At 33.3% G+C, this 21,594-nt stretch overlaps 2 protein-coding genes across 2 annotated transcripts; both read right to left on the minus strand.

The window, feature by feature from the left end:
- Positions 1-1,970: 1,970 nt before the first annotated feature.
- LOC132302521 (phytanoyl-CoA dioxygenase) lies at positions 1,971-7,966 on the minus strand. The gene is made up of 9 exons (XM_059799406.1): positions 7,815-7,966; positions 7,538-7,662; positions 7,391-7,451; positions 6,619-6,687; positions 6,334-6,452; positions 3,953-4,100; positions 3,702-3,846; positions 3,506-3,592; positions 1,971-2,295 (listed from the first exon to the last, which is right to left on the minus strand). The coding sequence occupies exons 1-9, from the start codon at positions 7,867-7,869 to the stop codon at positions 2,253-2,255; spliced, it is 852 nt and encodes a 283-aa protein (XP_059655389.1). The 5' UTR covers positions 7,870-7,966; the 3' UTR covers positions 1,971-2,252.
- A 7,031-nt stretch (positions 7,967-14,997) lies between these two features.
- LOC132302522 (receptor-like protein EIX2) lies at positions 14,998-19,043 on the minus strand. The gene is made up of 2 exons (XM_059799407.1): positions 16,033-19,043; positions 14,998-15,367 (listed from the first exon to the last, which is right to left on the minus strand). The coding sequence occupies exon 1, from the start codon at positions 19,010-19,012 to the stop codon at positions 16,049-16,051; it is 2,964 nt and encodes a 987-aa protein (XP_059655390.1). The 5' UTR covers positions 19,013-19,043; the 3' UTR covers positions 14,998-15,367; positions 16,033-16,048.
- Positions 19,044-21,594: the final 2,551 nt, after the last annotated feature.

Here is a 21,594-nt window from a genome sequence, read left to right on the forward strand (position 1 = left end):
TGATGAATATGATCCACAAACCCCTCATTAAATTACATTCAATTCTTCCAAGCATTTAATTGGACTCTGATTAGCATGGTAGTTGGTAGAAGTAACAGCAAATTTAATTTTGAAACAAGCTTTTAATTATGTTTGGTAGCAAAACAAAAAGTTTCTTTTTAGTTGTAGAGATTTTGGTCTGTTAAAGAGTTTTTAGTAAAAACACAAATGTGGAGCTTTTTACAAGTGAAAGTTAGAATTCATAGAAAAAGTCTATCCATGAAAAAATAATATTTATAATAGTTGATATTCTAGACAATATTTTTTTGGAGAAATATTCATTGCAACAGTTACAACGATGACGTTGACCAAAGCAAAATGGATATACAATAAAATCAAAAGGCCGGTATATATACTTTGGTGGAGTGTTTGTAGCGCACCACAATTGCAATAAATAATTTCTCACTTTTTTTGACAGGGACATAAAATAAAGTGTTTATTTCAAGCTACAGTAATGCCAAAATGAGTCATGTACATGTTCTCCAATCAAATATAATACACACAAACAACTTACCCGAAAAGGAGGTTACAAACTTTTATAGAGCAGCTAAAAGAACACAACCCTATACACAATTCACCATTTCTTGAAGTTGTCATTTTACCTCAAAATGCTTTTCTCCATTTTACTATGTTTTACCGCTTTGCACTGCTACTACCTTGAAAATTGAATTCTACTTTCCAACCAAACAATTAACATTCAGAAAGATAGCAGTAATTAAAAAGCAGCTCCCTCTTTTTCAGTTGCTTTTTTGTTTTCACCTTGACCTCAAAGTAGAAACCATATCTCAACATTGCAGAAAAGTCGTGCATGGGAACCGCCTATTCTAATGTATATGTGCGTGTATGTGTGTGTGAAAGAGAGAGTGTAAGAAATAGTGTGTGAAAGAGAGAGAGAGAGAGAGAGAGAGGATTGCCTATTATTTGCAACTGAAACTTTTTTCTCGCGGGCTTTCAACACTGGATCTGGTGTGCAGTATAGACCAAAAAGCATGCTCTATATATATATCTATATATATACATATATAGATATATATATATATAGAGAGAGAGAGAGAGAAGCGCATATTGCCGAGGAACCGACCGGGTGATCTTAGAGAGAATCTCAAGCAGCCTTCCTCCAGTTCAGTGCCTTCAATTTTAGCCTAAAAGAGGTTGCCTGACTCTGTCCTTCCTCACTCCCCTGCTTTGCCCCAATAAGATGATAACCACCCTTCCTTATACTTGCAACTCAACCAATAATGATTCAATCCCAGCTGGTTTCGTCCTCAAAACCATACCTTCATTGTACCGATTCCTCTTTTACACCCATCCTTCATTTACCACCAACCCACCCTCAAGTTTTTACTGTCACTTTTTCCAACCCAAAAACACAAATAATTGAGGAGAGAAAATAAGTATATGAGTAAGAGAGAGTGTGCATGACAACTTATTTGGCTCTATGTATCAATAATATTTTCGTTATTAGCCTATAATGTTGAGTTTTTGAAGCTAAAAAATGAACAGCCCCAGTTTTAATCTATACCATACTTACCACCGACCATATATGGACTCAAACTCGATTGAATTTCTAGAACATAATAATAATAAACTAAAAAAAAGGAATTTACAGTGAGAGTTAATGAATCTCTCTTATTTAAAGCAAACTTATCCCATAAGTACCCCAAATGGCCAACATCTGAATGAACTGTAGAGTTCTCTCCACCAGCATTCCCTACCATTGATGAACTCGTAACCTACATTGGAATCGAAGTTATCAACCTGATCCACCCCTCTTAAGGAACTAAGAGAACTTACATGGATATAAGCGTATTTTACATAGATATAAGGGTATTTGTCCTTCCCAAGCTCAAAAGGAAAAAGGATTATTCTACAAGCCTGATGCTAAATAATAGCTAAACAGAATAGAAATAAAATATTCTGCAAAAAAGTGATAACAGAAGTTAAATGACATAGTTTTTAATTATATAAATTTACAGGATTGTTATACTGGATAAAACACAAGCAAAAGCAGTTAACAATACCCATAAGGGCAGAACTGAGAGAACATCATAATCCTGAACCAACTAAATACACATGTTCTTTTATTTATTTTGTAGGAAGCACAAATTCTTTGATACACGTACCCTGGAAGGATACAACCGTGTTGAGATTTTCGCTTCAGATGCATACATCAGAGCTTCATGTAGTTGACCATAAATGGATCATCTGGCAGATCAAGAAACGTAAAGGGGCTCAGGAGATACTTTTCTTCTGATCCTGAAAGAAGATTCAAAAGAACAATAGTCAATACCTTGAATAACCTGTTGCAATTATACATATATATCCCATCTTAATAACCTGGCCAGATAGGTTCAACTGGCTCCGCTCAAACAGTTTACTTTTCCTTTTTCTAACAATTGTAGTGTAGCAGAATGATTTCACTATTTCATTCTAAAGAATATTACTCATCAAAAAAAGAAATAAAGAAACAATACAATCATAACATACACGATACTATTTGACAAGTCCTAATAGAAAATAACAAGTCAGTTGTAACACTATTCTGAATGCTAAAAATGACTCTGATTATTTAAGGCAATAACATTCAATTGTATCTATGTTATCATTCAAGTATTTTTCGCTAAGAATCTCCCAACATCTCTCCTCACCCCCAAGAAGAATAATGAATGCATAGAATAACTAAAGTTCATTGGTGCAGGTGACAGCCAAAAGCATATGAAGTTTTGCTCCAGATAGTTCAAGGGAAAAGCATTAATGTTAAATCCTTCATTTTAGAATGATATGAAACCTGAATACAGTTTCCACTTCCGAAAGTTCCACCAAAAGGTTAAAATAATTGGTTCTCAATTTGAGATCTACCCCAACTAATATCAAGCTATAAGAAAGCCATTAACAGTTGCCCTTGCAAGTTAATATGAAAGAAAGATCATCTCAATAGAAGTACAAACAGATGAGCCACGGGGAAAATTTGCAATGGATACCACTACTTTGCTAAGCCATAGTAAAATCGCATATATTATAAAATAATAAATAAATAAAAGAGAGAAAATGCATTATCATTCCTCATCATCCCTGAATACAAATGCCATGTTCTTCATGAAAAAACAATGCAATATATCAAAGAAACAACTCCCAGCAGAAACCGGGCATACAAGGCGTTGTAATAAGTTTATTTTCCTTTTCTTTTTTTCATTGTTTGGATTGGGGGGAATGGGAGAGAAAAAGAGGGAAAATACTTATACTTATTGCCCATTGAAGCATGTAGTGTGTGTATAATATAAAAAAGAAATCATTTCCAAACATCTACATATACATATATAACAGGGCTTTTGGAGGAATCAGTTTGCTATAGACGAAGTATATCAACTCTACTTAGCAGTCAGCCTGTCAAGGAAAATATAGAAGTTGGAAAAGACACCTATAAACAAGAAAAAAATAAAACATGGAAAATCCCTTATTTACTCACCAATTATCTTGAGCCCATTTGCAGCCATCAGTATCCACCACATGCAAGCTGTAGGCATGCCTTGATTTTGATGACTGGTTCTCATAACTGAAGGCCAAGCATAGAAAAGGAAAAATAGGGAATGTTTTTCAATTAAAATAAAAAAATAGTGAACTTTGAGACACTAAAAATAGGGAATGTTCTTCAATTAACTGACCTCTGATGAATAAGATCACCATGAATGACAACCAACGAGCCAGCTTTCACTTCAATAGGCACAAAATCTTTTTGGTCATAGGATGGGGAGGGCTTATCGAAGTGAACCCCATTCTCATCTCTAATGAACCTTCTCACAAGACCATCTGAGGAGAACACAAATACAAAGAAATTACATGCGTATATTATTAGATAGGCCTTTTGATGCTTGACGGGAAAGAAACACAAACCATACAAAAGGAGGAGAGTTACCCTTTTGAGATCCAGGAATGGCCCAGATGCAACCATTTATTACTGTTGCATCTTCTAAAGCAAGCCACAACCCGGTGCAAGTTGTTGGTTCAGTATAAAGAAACGAGTTATCCTGGTGCGGCACTACCTCACCCCCAATACCTGGTTGCTGAAATGAAATCTTTATAAATTACTTCATACACAGAATCTGTACAATGTAAAACGCAAGGGTGTGTATTATGTACTTTTGAAAACTGATGAATAGTATAAACCAAACAGGATATGACTTGCATATGCACAAACCAAACTGATGAATAGTATAAAGACATATACAAAATTTTCATCTAAATTTCTTAACGATGGTACAGATTGAAAAATCAAATTTGATAAGTAATACACATGCACCTGTTTCCCAACTGGTTAGTGAGTCTAGCACCTCCTCTTTGGGGTGACAGGAGATACAAGCTAATAGTTGGAGTAAAATCTTATTTTACTTTGCAATTTTCTTCTTTTATATGTTAAAAACAATCTGCTGCATGCTTGACCAATGGCAGCCAAGTGAATAAAGTCAAATTGACTTTCTTTTTTCGACAATTTGGTGTAGCTTTCCATGTGTGTCAAATGCAGCTCCTGTTAAAAAGTATTTGTCATTTGTTGGGAAGTGTCCAAAAAGTGTTGGCCCAGCATCACGAATCGTTTGGCACAGTATCACAAATCGTAAAAATTATTTCAAAAATAGTTGTTAAGCCCATTTCTATGAGAGCCAAGAAGTGTCATATCCGACACGGATGCAGTTCCTTCAAATTACACCTTTAAAAAAATTGTGCTCTAGTTGCACACTAATGAGAAGTCCAAATTTAACACATGGACATGTTGCAGGTCAGGGAAAAAAATAATAATAAATAAATAAATAGACTAACCATAGTCTGCTGAAAAGTTGCAGTAGGGACACATAAAGTATTTTTTACTTCTATAGAAGAGCAAATAGACCAACTAAAGGCCATCTCTATCTATTAAATATATGATTCTGTAATCAAACAATAGGATCTTTAACAGAAGATTGCAGTTATTGTTACTTTCACCGTCCGATAAAAGGAAGATCTGAAGTCAAATTGCATCAACAGAACTAGTATTGCTACTACTACAACTACTACTTAATATATATATTACGTGATTATTCAATTCTTGTTGACCTGATGATTAAATGGCAACCTTCTACCTTTGTCATTTCTGGTTTGCTGAATGGTCTGACTTAAATAGACTCTTATAATAAATTGTGTTTTCCTCTATATTTATTGAGTCTGCTGGTTCATCTAACACATAGCCCAGACCCAAATTCAAAACCAAGTCCATGTAGTTTATCTGACAATAGTATATTACACAATTTGGAGAGCGAGATACACCTCAAATAGCTCAAAACACACCGTATAACACAAAATTTATTAACACACTTAAAAAAAAGTTCCATTGCCATAAACTCAAGTTTTTGTGGCTTTATGGGTATGTGGTTGCATTGTACCTGAACTGGGTGGACATATAGAGGGAATTTTGACATCCAGATCTCTTCTGTGGGGTTCAGAAACCTTTGCGTTACAGGCTTGTTAATTAACTCCTTTCATGTATTTACTGCTGAATTATTTGCTGTTACTTGTTTACTTCTTACTGGCTGTTTGTTAGTGGTTCATTGTTTTGCCTTGTTTGTTGTTCATTTGGCTGATGTATAATTCCTTGAATCTCTTACTGAGGAATTTTCCTCTTGTTTGCTGGCTGCTTGTGCTGGCTAAATAAAATGTTGACTTACGAAAAAAATAACATAATAAGCTCACTGTTTAATATATCCCTAGTGGTATCTCCTCTACCTTCTAAAGGGGAGGTGAGGGTTCAAGTCCCCGTAGGGACAAATGTGTGTGATTTTCTTGCCAGTGAAATTATATATATATATATATATATACCAATTACAAATTCACAAACAACACAGAAGTGAAAAGAAATCTGCCCAGTGCATTTTTTTTGTTTTGAAGGTGGATATACAGATCTTCTGCAATAGTTTAAGTCAGAAGTAAAAGCAATAAGCATCAAGTTTGGAATTACGTTTACCAGATAAGGGGACATGCTCAAGCCATGCAATGCAAAGCTTTGCACTAAAGTTGTAACTAGGTGGTGCATTTCTATGGCTAAGGTGAAAATTTCCAACATTTTTTTTTTGATAAGTAAAGAGAGGGTTTGGTTAATTTGGTGATACCATAGCTCAAACCCACACAACCAAGCAAGCTCCAGAAGAAGCCTGACAACTGTGGTACTCGATACTACGGTGAAAATATCCCCCATGAGCATAAAAAGATTGCATAATGACATTATGAGAAAAACAAAGCTCAAAAATCATCAATGAGACTGAGAAGCACCTTAAATATGTACATTGACTGAATGATTACAGGCCTCTTGTAATGTAACGACGACAGTAAACCTGTTAGTTTCTCTGAGCAAGTAAAAGTTTTAAATACTGGATCAATCTCATGCAGCGCTGCACAAAAGGACCACACAATTCAATCAGAAAAGCTTAATAAATTTCAGTGTAGCAACTGGAATCTAACAACATATCAAATAAATCAAATTTCTGAACGACTGATAGAATCGACAACATATCAAATACTTCATCCTATCAAAACAAAAAGGTAGACTCAGCATACCATGTCCAACTTTGTTAATGGATAATTGCTTTGCTTGCTTTAAGGCACCATCGTCGCCAAATGCTTTCTCTGTTCAAAAGCACCAAACATCAGTACAGTGATCTAATTCCAAACTTCAGAAAAGCAACAAGAAATCAAAAGAAAGTAAAAATTGGGGATTTTTTTTTTTTTTTTTTTTTTTCAAATTCTAAGGTATTATACTATACTGTAAGTCTGATTGGATTTTGGAAGAACTTACTTTTCTTTCAGGAGCAAAAGGTAAGTGTAATTTTAAAATTTTAAAATAAAAGTAAGTACTTTAAAAATTCTATCCAGACAGAGTCTAAAAGTAGTCTATACAAAAATATTCACCAGAAATAAATGAATCAAAATTAACAACATTAAATTTAAAACCATGACCCGAGAGGCTTAAACACTGATGCCAAGATATAAAAGGTTTCGCATTGTAATACCCAAGGAAACTTGACTCTCCAACCTCAACATGCTGAACCTCTATTATAAAATTTTCAACTTTCACTGTTGAATCAAAAAGTAAACAATGCCATGATTTTATAGTTCCTAGACCACCGTAAATTCAGAATTTTCAAGTGAATCTAAAATAAAAAATGGAACTTTATTCCGAATCACCACTACCACATCCTCTTCCTAGAAACAAACAATAGATAATAAAGGCATCAACAAATATTAGAGACTTTATCAACAAAATCTAACAAACCAAAGACAGTGATGGATACAGATATGCAGAATTGACAACACGATTATAAATTAATACCTTCAAAGAAAAATGAAATCTTCTCAGCACTCTCATAGAAGTAATTGTCTGTCGATTGTTGCTATGGATTAAAAAAAAAGTCAATGAAATTAAATCCACTCTAAGCATAATTTTTCATTAGTTTTGAAATCAAGACACGATAAAAACCTGGTTCTTAGTAGAGAAAATTGAGGCGGTGGATGAGCAATCAAACCCATCAAGCAATTGGTCCATTCTCTTCCTCATGGCGTCGATTTCTTCTGAGCTCGAAAATGATTCAATAACTAAATATCCTGTGACATTAAACTTCTCATGTGAACAAGAATACACAAATACGAAAAAAAATAATAATAATAAATAAATAAATAAAAATAAAACAGAGAGGGTTTTGAAGAAAGATACAATCTTTATATACTGAGAAAACTAGGGTTTTGATGTGGGTTACCCTGAGAGTTGAAGGACTGGAGTTGGTCGGAGCTGAGATTTCCAACAATCCCCATGACTGATTCTCTAAGGTCGGTTCGGTGGTGAGTTGAGATTTGAAATAGAATAGGTGACAATGAATATCTAATTCTATATATATACTTACCAAAAGATAATTTAAAAAATACAGAGATTATTTTTTATATCTATGTGAATATGATTTGATTTTGATCGCGGTTATTGTGGACTTGTAAATTGTGTTATCTCATACGTGCCTTGTTAAGTTGGTAAATTGATTGTTTCTTTATGTTTGAATTGATTTTGATAAAATAAATAAATAAAAGTGGCTAATTTTCTCCAACCATGATTCTTTCTCTCAATATCTCTCTCCCAAGGGCAAAGTAACCGGAAGAGGAACTTTGAAAATTTATCTACGAATTGTTAAGGGGGTGAGTTTAATATTTGGATGTATTAATATTAATAATAATTTATTTTTTTAATCTTTTTTGACTAGGCTAAAATTGATTATAGTAATTGAATTTTTTTTTTTTTTTTTTTTTTTTTTTTTTTTTTTTTTTTTGTGGATTTGAGCCAACCCATGGATCCGCCTTTGCATCTTGATCGGTTTGGGGCGATAGGATCTTCTCATTGGAGAAAAGGAGAAGGTTTCATCCAATGAGCTCTTGAAATTCATGGACATAGAACCGTTTTTTTCCAACAAAGTTCCACCACGATTAGTAAAAAATCTCTCATATTGTAATACCCGTATTTTTTTTTTTTTTATTAGGAATATATTTTTTTTATTATCTAGTTGACTTTTTGAGAAATATTAGTAATAATGGGTTTCCTTTTAAAAAAAAGTTTGAAATTTTGAAAAAGGATCCTAAATTATTTTACCTACCGGTTATTGTTACTCTTTATAAGTTTATCTTACTCGGTATATCAAATTACGATATTTTTTTTTTAAATCGAAAGAGAGAAAAGATAAGAGGGTTATGCGAGTAAGTGAAATCTGACGTTGCATACCTGCCTACAGTTTATGGGAAGAAAGTCAGTAGTCGGATATTTTTATATATGTTTACAACTTGATTTATAAAAAATTTCTTAAAGAATTAATCTAGCATGTTCTAGCGAATTTTAGCCAATTATTTGACTAAAATCTATGATCAGTGGATGTGTGTGAAATTGATGAGCAGATTATTAGGTGAGTGTTAATTCACTGTTTGATATTTAAAATAATAATAATAAATAAATAAATAAAATGCAATACGAAATTGTAGATGTAATTGTGGTGTATCTATATATATGTTCATGTAGGTTCTAATAAATGTAAACCCTGCATTGGATTTGAGCACTTGAGATATTTGTTGTCTAGTATAGATTATTCTGATTAATTAAATATTGATAGTAAGTATTTACATGTGTTGAATTGGTACTGGATTATGAAATTACTGCCAATGAATAATGGGAACCATTATTTGTGACTTGATTTATAATAGCTTATGATCACTTGTATACAGACTATATATATATATAGGTGCGGGTATCCATGTTTTCTTGGATGGAAATGTGTTGCTATATGCATCAAGATATATTCATTTATTATAAGTTTTGGCTTGGTGAGTAGTATTAATTTAAAGGACTCTTGCTTAATTAATTGGTTAAGGTATTTAATAAATGGAATTGGACTAATGCAATTTCAATTCTTAAAATTTTATTTGTATATATAAGACCTGAAAACCTTTTATGTACCAGCAAGCACTTGAATTAAATATTTAATTCATATATATATATATATATACACACACACACATATATTTTAATATTAAATAACATAAATTAAAAATGTCTTAGCTTGGATTAAATAATTGATTTACTAAAGAGATGGATATGTTGGTAGTTATGTATCAGTAGTATAATCTCTTAACCCATGTATGAGCTTTGTGATCTATATATATATATTTTTCCTGTGTTGTAATTATGAACCCTTCATCAGTAAGCTTAGATAGATGTCATAAGGAAAGTGGGATTTTCAGTTATGATTGCATTAATTGGTCGATTGCTGCATTCCTTTTAATTAGTTCAGTAATTGATTACTGCATGCCTTTTTAATTAGTTTAATTACTAAATGATTAAGGGTTAGTCTGAAGTATGAGGTTATCAGTTGGAATTATTGAATATTAATGATCTTTATTAATTCTGTATGTTTAGAGATTTATTTAATGAAGAAGTTGGATTAGTAGGAGGGGTAGTCAGGGATTGACCCTATGATAACTTTATGGATATGGTTAGGGACCTGCCTAATTGGGAGTGCATTACCTTTTTATTATGGTCATGGGTCTAATGAGCCCTTATTGTGTGGACGTGATCAGGGATCATCTGGGGAGTAGACGTACAATCCATCCACACGTGTATTTTCGGTAGTCAGGGACTATGCGATTCACACCACTTTATTAGATGGGAGTCAGGACTCATATGTTTATTAAAAATAAATGATGGTTATTTATTGAGTTTATAATTAACTGGATTATGCATCGTTAACTAATGCATGTATTGAGTTGCTTATATATATGGGAATACAAGGTAAGGTTAGCTTGCTGAACGATGATTGTGTTTAGCATTTCCTGCTGAGCTTGTGAGCTCACCCTATTATCACATTTCAGGTGCTCGTAGAGTAGGAACGTGATGGAGACACATGACGGGGACGGATTTTAACTCGTTGCATATTTATTCATTTTTACTTGGTTTTCCTTTATTATGATCATTGTAATAAAGTTGGTGATTTGTGAAACCTTATTTAGTTGACTGAGTGGTTGTTGGATTTTTTTTTATGTTAGAGGGAATTTTACCTCTATTCATTATTTGTATATGTTTGTCAGACACACGTGTTTACAAATTGGATGATGGAGATTCATTATAGTTCTATTTTATAATGAATGTATGTTGAGAATGGGTGGAAGTTATACTTTAAATTTTATATGCAGAACAAGTAGTTTTTGTGTTAAAATTTGGGGTGTGACACATATCTACACTTCTTTCATCTTATACCTTGAGGATCTATTATGTTTCACGAAAATACTAACAAATTGATTCTTCTTTTCTTCATCTCTTTAGGGTTTGGTGAACTCACCATTGACGGATCAACATTCATTTATCCGGTGACTTCTTTTTCCTTACATTCCCTATGTGTTGTTTGCCCACAATCACACACACATTTTTCTTATTTTACCAGAAGATGTATCGTTATATACACCAAAGACTTCCAAGTCCTTTATGTCGTAAGAAGTTTTCTAAAAAATTATTATTTAAGACATATTTAGGACTCAAAAGTTATTTTTCCTCTAAAATATAGTACTTTTGAAAAATAATGATAATGAAATAGAAAATGACTGGCCATACGTCCTTTCCCTTCTTGTCCTTTGTCTTTTGATGCATATTATCAGAATACTCCACATAAAATATGGAGAGGAAAAAACATTTACACAATAAAAAAATAAAAAGAAGGACATACTTGATTTGTAATTATGAAAATAATTTTTTATTCTTAAAAGAGTAAAAACTGAATTAAAAAAATTATTGCTTGGTTTAGTTTTTTAAAAACTGTTTTTTGAAAACTTTTATAAAAATGTCTATATTCAGATAATAATCTTTTATAATTCTTTAAAAATTGTTCTTTAGTTTTTAAATGTTTTGTAACTATTTTCATAATTACAAATTAAGCAGATCCGAAATTTCTGTAGAGGCTAATCAAAATGTATTTATTTAATCATATGCACGTGAGACAAATGATCTGTCATGAATTAAAAATCACATATAAGTTAGACTAACTGAGTTGTCTGAATGGTTTGGTAAATGTTTCACCACCTTAATTCAATTAGTTTTTCCGTGTTTAGAGCTCATAAAGTACATTTCTCATTACTATCTAAATAGCAAAGATAATTTCAAAGAGTTTTTTTTTTTTCCTTCCCATTTCGAAAAGTGCCCATTTGGCCATAGGGCAATGATATTTACGCCATAAAATGTGAACAAAATAAAGAGCGAACACCTTTCATCATACACTCAATTGCATTCCGTAACTCCTCGTTGAGCGTTTACATTTCCAAATTGCATTTGGCAACACCAAATTGATTCTCTGAATTTGAAATTTAAAAAAATAATAATAAATAAAAATTAGTTGAAAGTTTTAACTAATTTCAAATTCAGACGGTCAATTCGGGACTCCCAAACATAACATATTTTGATAAAATAGAAAAACATATAAAGAATCTGGTTAGTTATAAAACTCTGTGTATACACAACTTAGTCTCTTAGGGCCCGTTTGGCATGCACTTTATTTTAGGCGTTTTGGTTTTGGCTAAAACAAAAACATTATTTTTGTTGTAGGAGTGTTTTGGAAAAAAATCGGAAGCGCGTTTGGAAACGATGTTTTGCTGTGAAATGTTTGGGCCGATGTTGTGCTACTGTTATATTTTTGAGCTATGAACAGTTGTCCAAACAAGAAAAAACAATTTTTTAGTGTTTTGATTTTGAACCACTGTTCACGAAGTGTTTTAGCACTCTATAAAATAAAACAAGGCCACATCAAATATACTTTTGTTACCAAAATCGACACTGTAGCAGCCCAAAAATAAAAATAGTAGAAACAAAACGCATACCAAATGGAATCTTAGCTCAGAGTGTTACCCGGATAGATTAAATAGGGCCAGAATTTTAATTTAGTACCCTTCTGGGTCATTCCCGTCTGAGTAAATTTTAATATTGTGACTACTCTACAATCTCCATATCTGTGATATGTGACCAGTTGCACGATCAATAGAACTTTTTGCAGTGTAATTGTGTGCTTGAGTGGAACCAACATGCAAGGCCAAAATAAACTATATTCCTGAGTTCAAGCAAATTTGTATGGATGTTCTCGATGTGGAGCCAATGTCGAGATCCCCACAAATGCACTCATCTGTATGTTTTTGTCTGAGGAGTCATAGCAATTAGCAACAAATCCAACAACTTTTAGCAAGGCCAAAATTAAAATAGTTTTAGCAATGCCATTTAAATGGACCCAAGGAAGAGTGTTGTAAATGCTTACGTGGGGTCTGTGTATTAAATACTCACTCTGTCCCAAAATAAATATTTATGTTTGAGGAGTCATAGCAAATTAGCAACAAATTCAACAACTTTTAGCAAGACCAAAATTAAAATAGTTTTAGCAATGCCATTTATTCTCAAGGTTTTAGCAAGGCCATTTAATGGACCCAAGGGAGAGTGTTGTAAATGCCGATGTGGGGTCTGTGTATTTTACCAGAAGATGTATCATTATATAAACCAAAAACTGTTCTTATTTTACCAGAAGATGTATCATTATATAAACCAAAGACTTCCAATTCCTTTATGCTATACAAAGTTTTCTAAAATGATAATTTAGCTTATCATTTTAATGGACCCAACAAATCCAACACTGTTCATTTAATGGACAGTGTTCATTTACCAGAAGACGTATCGTTATATTATCCAACACTGTTCATTTTAGCTAAATTGAGATAATTTAGCAAAAATGATAATTTAGCTTATCATTTAATGGACCCAACAAATCCAACACTGTTCTTATGTTATCAGAAGATGTATCATTATATAAACCAAAAACTTCCAATTCCTTTATGCCAACAAAGTTTTCTAAAATGATAATTTTTTAAGACATATTTGGGAATCAAAAGTTGTTTTTGCTCTAAAATATAATACTTTTTGAAAAATAATGATAATGATATAGAAAAAGATAGGTCACATACTTCCTTTTCCTTCACGTCCTTTGTCTTTTATGCGAAATTAGCAAAATAATCCACATTAAAAAAAAAAAAAAAAAAAACCGTTATTCATTAAAAAAAATGGAGAGAAAAATATGTGGAGGCAAATCAAAATGTACTTTTTTAACAATATGCACGTAAGACAAATGAGTTGTCGTGAATTAAAAATTACATATAGGTTAGACTGATTGAGTTGTTGGAATACTTTGGTTCTTTTTGTTCCTCCCATCTATTCCTTCTTTTACACTTTTGTGGTTGAGTATAAGATTGTAACTAGCATGCTGATGACCGAATATTCTTCACTGAGTTTGTCAAGAAAGTAAAAAAGTCGAGGAAGGAAAACTTGTGGACGAATTGGCATGCTTCTGACTTAGACTGTCCTTTATCCCTCTACTTACAATCAGCAAAGAAAGAAAATGGAGGATATTTAAAGTTGAGCTAACCTTTTTTTGGCAGAATTTATTGGAGTAGCAGTGGTTGTATTGTTGTATAGGTAGCTTGTTGGCATTCCCTTATGTTGCCTCTCATTTTACAGTCTATATTTGTAATCTGCAGCTAGTTTGATTGTCATTGGTTCAGGTTTGTCAATATTCTTGTAATCATATAAAGATCATATAGTTCTCATGATTGTGCCCTATTCATTTATAGTTGTTGTTGTTTATGATTATTCTCTGCACATCAATGCTTTGTAGTTGAGGAATTCGTATGCATTGGGCATTGAGGTTGTGTCATCTTCAAGGTTCCGAATGATGGAAGCTTATAAAGCTCTATGCTTGAAAATGAAGTGATTTGAAAAAGGAGCCTGTGCTCGTAGTTGGCCAACATGTTTAACTTTGGTGAAGCTTCACTCCCCATCATTCTCATAGCTTGTGCCTATAGTACTACGACTGCATCGATGTCGTCTCTTACAAGTAATTTGGGTATCTATCCTTTTATTGTTGTTGCCATTCTTTTTTTACTCAAATGAAGAATTTTAGACAAGCACAATAGAGGCGATGTCCTTTAAATCTATTAAATGAAGCAAACAACACAATCCACTTCGACAAAGTGCATATTTTCCGTTTTTAAAGATAATGTGAGGAAAGTTTCTAATGATATAGGGTAAACAGAAAATAATAAGATTAATTCTTCTAAATGATCACATGAGAACGATTAAACTAGATTTATAAAGATATACAAAATAGTATATATTTGGTAGCATGTATAAAACTTATATAACAAAATCTTCAATGAAAAGTTAAATTCGTGAAAGAATAGGTAGATGTCAAGGTAAAGAAAAACAACCAAAATGGCATCTAATAATTCATTGTTGAGGTTTTAAGTTCAAGCCTTGATTTAAGCAAATATAAAATATATCCACCATGCATGGTTTGAGACTTTTGCTAAATTCTCAGGCTTTCCACAATATAATAATCCTGGATGGACTTGGAAACTGACATGGATCTATCATGTACCATAGCTATCTTGTACATAAATATACATACATATACATGTGTATATGTATATACAAGTGCAAGCCTGCAAGGAGTCTAATAATTCGCAGAATATAGATATATATATAGATATTGAATCAAGACGATATATGTTTTAGGAGAGGCACACAATTATCACACTAACATTATTACAAATTACCAAAAATATATAATATATATCATTGTCTAATTTATTTTTCTGAACTTTATTGCAGTAGTGATCCTTTTCCATCGACCATTTACGAAAACCCACTGCTCACTCTGTCTGCTTCCACCTGAATCTCATTTGCTTCAATTGAATTTAAAACCTTGTGGCAAAAAGGAAAAGGAGAAAAAAAATGAATTTGAGCCCCTATGATGAAGAGAACTATGGACAATTATATGGCAGAAAATGTAAGTAGATGTAATATTGATTTTTTATGTACATTAAAATGCAATAAAATTACTTAATTAAGGTCATCTATATGATTCTTCTTTATGACATACGAAAACACATTTGATGTCTTTTAGTTCATATATACTACTTCCTTGGGTAGCTTCATTTAAAAATAAAAATAAAAAATAAAAAACATTAAAACTGACATAAAGAATAAATAATTAAATTATTCGTTATTATCATATTATGCTAAGAATGAATGGTAATTGGTTATATATTCTCGATGCTCTGATTATAATTGAGAAAACCATGCATAGGTCAAGCACTATGCTTAAGAATATTACTATAGTAAATTCCCATTTTCAATTTGCAATAAGAGAATATCTCAAAAGTTTCACATAGACAAAAACCAAAGAAGCAAAAATCAAATACCCAAAGTAGTCATTTATAGGAGCTGAAATATATAGTTCATTGTTTAAACTAGATATGTGCATGGGTGTATTCATGTGATAAATATATATATATATATATAGACATGTATGCGTGTGGGTGTGTGTCTGTATATGTGTTTGTAGAGAGAGAGAGAGAGAGACTAACCATTTTAGAGAGGAAATTATCCTCCCATTTCATCTTTGTGGAACTTTCTCCGCATCCAAGTTGCCTTCACTGCAACTGCCACCAGTAGGTTGTCGCAAGTATTCTCCACAAACTGAAACCACGCATACCTCCAAGACTTTTTGAAATGCAAAATGCCACAAATTGTCAAGAAGCCAACCAAGAAACCCGGTCCAATGGCAGTATAGAATGCCAGACGTTCTTCCGACTCAGGAACATGTTGATCATGATGATGATCATCAGACGAAGTATCACTAGGGCAGCTCTTGAAGATTTGCGGTCCACAAAGCTGATTGTTACCCATATAGATGGATGGATCATTGAGTGTTTGGAGTTGATTTCCTGTTGGTATTCGCCCTGACAAGTTATTGAATGACAAGTTCAAGTAGCTTAAAAAGTTCACAGCGGACAAGCTTGGAGGAATGGAACCAGAAAGTTTGTTTCTTGACAAATCAAGTGATTCCAAAGCTTTCATATTTCCAATCTTCTCTGGGATGCTTCCATTTAGATGATTTTTGGATGCGTTGAAACTCCGCAACCCAATAAGATCCATCAACTCTTCAGGAATCTCTCCAACTATGTGATTGTTTGAAACATCTATAGATGTGAGAAATCGGAGTGTGCTAGTGTATTTAAGTTCAACTCCTTTAATGTAATTTAAAATGCTCTCTGTGTATTGTGAAAACCCATCATCTATATCTGTCGCATTGAGATTCGCGACCATGGCAGTGAAGTTGGCAAAGCAGCGAGGAATACTTCCAGTTATATAGTTATGTGACAGGTCTAACACTTGAAGAGCAGAGATGTGGCAGAGCTGTGGAGAAATATAACCGTGGAACCTATTCGATCGAAGAATGAGAAATCGTAGATTAGACATTTCTTCAATCCATGATGGGATAATATCATTTAATTCATTATCACCTAGATCGAGAATTCTCAAAGATGTCAATTTCTGCAAAGTCAAAGGGATGTTCCCGTGAAACATGTTGTTGCGCAAATGTAAAGAAGAAAGATATTGTAGAGAACCCAAAGAATTTGGAATATGACCACCAAGATAGTTATTTCTCAGATCAAGCACTACCAATTGATCCAAGTCCCCCATGCACCAAGGGAGTGTTCCTGATATTTTATTTGTTGAGAGATCAAGTAGTAGCAGAGCCATCATCTTGCATATGTACTTTGGAATATCACCAGTCAAATTGTTATTTGAGACACGAAGAACTCTAAATGTGATATGAATATTATCATCAACGAGAGGAAAATTTCCTGAAAGTAAGTTGTCGGACAAATCTAATGACATGACATCTGACAGAAATGGGGTTAAGGGGCCCTCAAACTTGTTGGAATTCAAATATAGATACCGCCCATGGGTAGCATTAGATTCTTGAAACTTGGGCAACTTTCCACAAATCTGGTTGTGAGATATATCTAAGTGGTTGATACGAGAATACACATTCTCAAACCAGTCGGGGATGGTATCTGAGATATATGCATTGGAAATTAGCAACCATTCAACATGTTTCTGGGTTTGAAGCCATGTAGGAAATTGGGGTCCCAATTTGCAGGAAGACATAAGAATATATTGGAGTTGAAAAGGAGGAACCCATTGGATGCTCACATTCATAATTAACAAGTTTGAGGACATGTCCAACCATACTAACCTTGTGAGTTTGGCAAAGTGAAGTTCTGAAACGATACCATCCAAAGAATTGTTAGAGACATCTAACGACTCTAGCCTTGAAAGTTGTCCAAGACTCGAAGGAATACTCCCATTCAACTGATTATCAGATGCATATAAAACTTTTAATGATGAGAGTATTCCAATTGATGCTGGGATTGGACCACTAAATAAATTCTCAGATATAACAAACACCTCTAGCATCCTAAACTCTCCCAACTGATTTGGCAGAAAACCACTAAACTTATTTAATTCAAGATCTAACTCCTTTAAACTTTTTTGGAGGCAAGTAGATGTATTTCCCTGAAAAAATGGTACCTCTCCGGTGAACTCATTATAAAACAAATGGAAACTGCTCAAGCTGCAGAGATTCCTTATGGTGTTTGGTATTTCACCTTCTAACTTGTTGTGAGAGAGGTCAAGGACAGTAAGTTGTGTAAGATTGCCTATCCCACTTGGGACTGAACCTTCAAAACTATTACTAGAGAGATCAAGGACTGTGAGAGAAGTCAAGTTCCAAAGGCAAGGAAGAATTGGACCTCCGTAACTTACACCAGAGAGTCTCAAATGAACAAGGCTGCTCATTTTACAGAACCAACTACGCATAATTGGGGAGTCAAAACTAGTCAACGAGAGATCAAGAAAAGTGAGAGATAACAGGCTTCCAAGAGTATCAGGAATTGGACCTCGTAAATTGTTGAAGCCAAGATTGAGATGTTGCAAGTTGGAGAGGTTTCCAAATTGAGGGGGAATTTGCCCCTCGAAATGTGAATGAGAGAGGTCAAGATATCTTAGGTTCTTAAGGGAGCCTAGGAATGAATAAGCATTAAAGCTACCATCAGCAGACAAAATGTGCCCCCAAAAATTATTAAAGCTCAAGTCGATGTAATGCAAATGCCTCAGATTGAGAATAGAAGGACTTATCTCACCTTGCAAACTGGCTCCATCATATTTTTTCATATAATTGCTGTCACTGTAGTATAAATATTCATCGTACGGAATTGGATTGTGTAGATCAAGCTTGACGACTCTGCGTGTCCTCTTGCTGCAGCCCACTCCCGTCCACGTACAACAATATTCTCCAACCCACGACGACAAACGATTTGAATGATCAATGAGAGATTCCCTCAACTTGAGGAGACCTTTAAGCTCAACCTCTGTGCAGCTTACATTTGATTGATTATCATCTCCACTGATTTGCAACCCAACACCAACTCCCAATGCTATGAAAAAAAGAGCAAATATGAACAATATCACAACAACACATCTAACTTGTGTTTCCATTGCTTCTTGCAAGCAAGCATAGAAATGCAGTTTCACAAGATGATGGTTCGCAACAATTTGACATTGACTTGTGAAGTCTTATGAGTCAAGTCACGAACGGCCATTTTTTCTACTTAATTAAGAGCAACATTAATAATTCCATTGCGTGCTATGACCGTTTTTGCGATAATGGGGTCTGCAACTATTCAAGTCTATTGCTAGCTTAATTATTTGGGACCTGTCTGTTTGGAAGAGCTTTTTTATTCCAAAATTTATTTTATTTGAAGGACTTTGAAAAATGCATTTCAATAAGGGAAAAAGCTATTTCTTACTTGTGAATGTAAATTTAGCACATTCAAATTTGTGAATTCAAAGTAATTTATCATTCCTTATGACTTACATTATTATTGATACATTTTGCAAGTCTATTGCTGGCCAGCTAATATAGTTTAATTATTGATGCATTTTTTTAGAATTAGTGCCTTCTTTATCTGCTCAATTATTTAATTGTTTCTAAATGCTCGTTGATCATATTGAGACTCAAATGTGAAATGTATATATGTTTGACTTGAATTGGATATGTTGTGATGTACAATTAAGGAAATATGGTTTGTTTTATTTTATTTTATATGTTTTTTTAGTAGGGATAAAAGCATGTTTATTGAAATTAAAAAGGTTTGAAATTGAAGACAGGACTTCTAATTTTGCATTTATTATTTTACAATTTTTTTTTTAGGTAACATATATATATATATATATATATATATATATATATATTCAGTATTTGATAAAGATGTACATTGATGTTCAGGTCAAGTCTATCTGACGAAACCTATAAAATAACTTATAAAAAAACTGTAAAGTCTATGTCTTCTCTCTAATAACATAGCCATTTTTTCTTCTTAATTAAGAGCCACATTAGTTTCGTTGCGTGCTATGAGTCTTTGACCGTTCCGTGTTAATAGGGTCGGCAACTATTAAGCCTATATGTTTTGAATGGAATTGGATATGCTGTTGTATTCGATTATTGAAGTAACTATATATTTATTTGTGAAGTTCTGGCTTTGCATTTATTTCATACTTAACCAAACAATTACTGGATTACGACATCAGGCTTTTAGTGCCACAAAGTCGTATAGCTTCTCAATTTCATGAAAACCTACATGTCTAATGTATTCTTTGCATTTATTTAGTAAATTCGTTAACGATACACGAATTATATGCGTACATACAAATTTTTATTTTTGTAAATTACTCCTGTTTGGCGTGGGGTCCATGTAATGGTGAACATGGAAAGAAGAAGGCAACAGTACAAAATTGAAATGAATGTGTTGGTGAAATTGTGTAAAAATATGTATGTTGTGTATTAAGTTAGGCAATAAAGCTATTTTATTTGTACGCATTGTTATTTCCTTCTCTAAATTGTACACTTGAGTACGTACGTTGCACACACATTTGATCACCTTGACCACGCTAGGATCCATTGGTTGCGCACACATTTGATCACCTTGACCACGCTACGATCCATCGTGGCGCTGCAGGTTGCACTATTGTCTCTTGGAATTGACATAGGGTACCCTTTTTGACTCGAGTTGGATTTAGGCTAATTTTTTCTTTAGCAGTAGTACAAGAGATCCAAAAGCATTCATATTCTTATACAAACCCCTTTTATTTTTTATTTTGGCTCGCGCCCTAATTTTCTCCCACCTTGAATCTTTCCCTAAATATCTCTCCCTGAAGGGCAACAGTAACCGGAAGAGGAACGACGAGCTTGTGTTGGTGAGTGTTTGACGAGCTTTTCGGAGCTTATAGCAGCACCGAATTGATTCTTTGAATTTGAAATTTGAAATTAGAAAGAAAAAAATAGTTAATTTGAAGCTCCTAAACATGGCATATTTTGAGAAAATAAAAAAACAGTATAGAGAAGGTTAGCTATAAAACCCTATGTATACACAACCTAGTATTAGACAAGGCCGGTATTTTAATATAGCACCCTTTACGGCCATTCCCATTAAATCTGTAGTCTTACTAAACTTTAATATTGTAACTACTCTACAATCTCCATATCATACCAGTTGCAAGATTAATATAACTTTTTGCGGTGTGATTGTGTGCTTGAGAGGAACTTTTAAGGCCAAAGTTAAAACTATATTCCCGAGTTCAAGCAAATTTGTATGGATGCTCTCGATGTGGAGCCAATGTTGGGATCCGTGCAAATGCATTCATCTCTATTTTCTTGTCTGAGTAGTAATACCAATTAGCAACAAATCCAATAACTTTTAGAGGCCAAAATAAATATAGTTTTAGCAAGGCCATTTATTATCAAGGTTGTTAAAATCAGATTGTATATAGGATCGATAAAGAGTACACACGATTGGAATCATATATTGGATCGGGATCGTATGATTAGATTGTATAATTTGATCAAGATCTTATAAATGGATCGGGATTGTAGGATCGGAATCGAAGATAGTAAGATTCTTTAAAACCACATGGTATAAGAAAAATAACTCGAAACAACTTTTCAAATCAAATATCTTCAATATAAACATAAGACATTCTAACAAAACTAAGTAAATATTAAAAAAATACTAAAACCCATA

The sequence above is a fragment of the Cornus florida genome, unplaced genomic scaffold (assembly GCF_030987335.1).
Source record: "Cornus florida cultivar Cherokee Brave unplaced genomic scaffold, ASM3098733v1 CherokeeBrave_3.0.0_Hap2_Chr04, whole genome shotgun sequence".
Lineage (NCBI taxonomy): Eukaryota > Viridiplantae > Streptophyta > Magnoliopsida > Cornales > Cornaceae > Cornus > Cornus florida.

Excerpts from the sequence above, each read along its gene's own strand:
- LOC132302521 (XM_059799406.1), bottom strand. The coding sequence starts at position 7,869 with ATGGGGATTGTTGGAAATCTCAGCTCCGACCAACTCCAGTCCTTCAAC. Across the intron at positions 6,453-6,618 it reads CATTAACAAAGTTGGACATG|CGCTGCATGAGATTGATCCA; the intron begins GTATGCTGAGTC and ends CCTTTTGTGCAG. Across the intron at positions 3,593-3,701 it reads GGTGATCTTATTCATCAGAG|TTATGAGAACCAGTCATCAA; the intron begins GTCAGTTAATTG and ends CTTGGCCTTCAG.
- LOC132302522 (XM_059799407.1), bottom strand. The coding sequence starts at position 19,012 with ATGGAAACACAAGTTAGATGTGTTGTTGTGATATTGTTCATATTTGCT.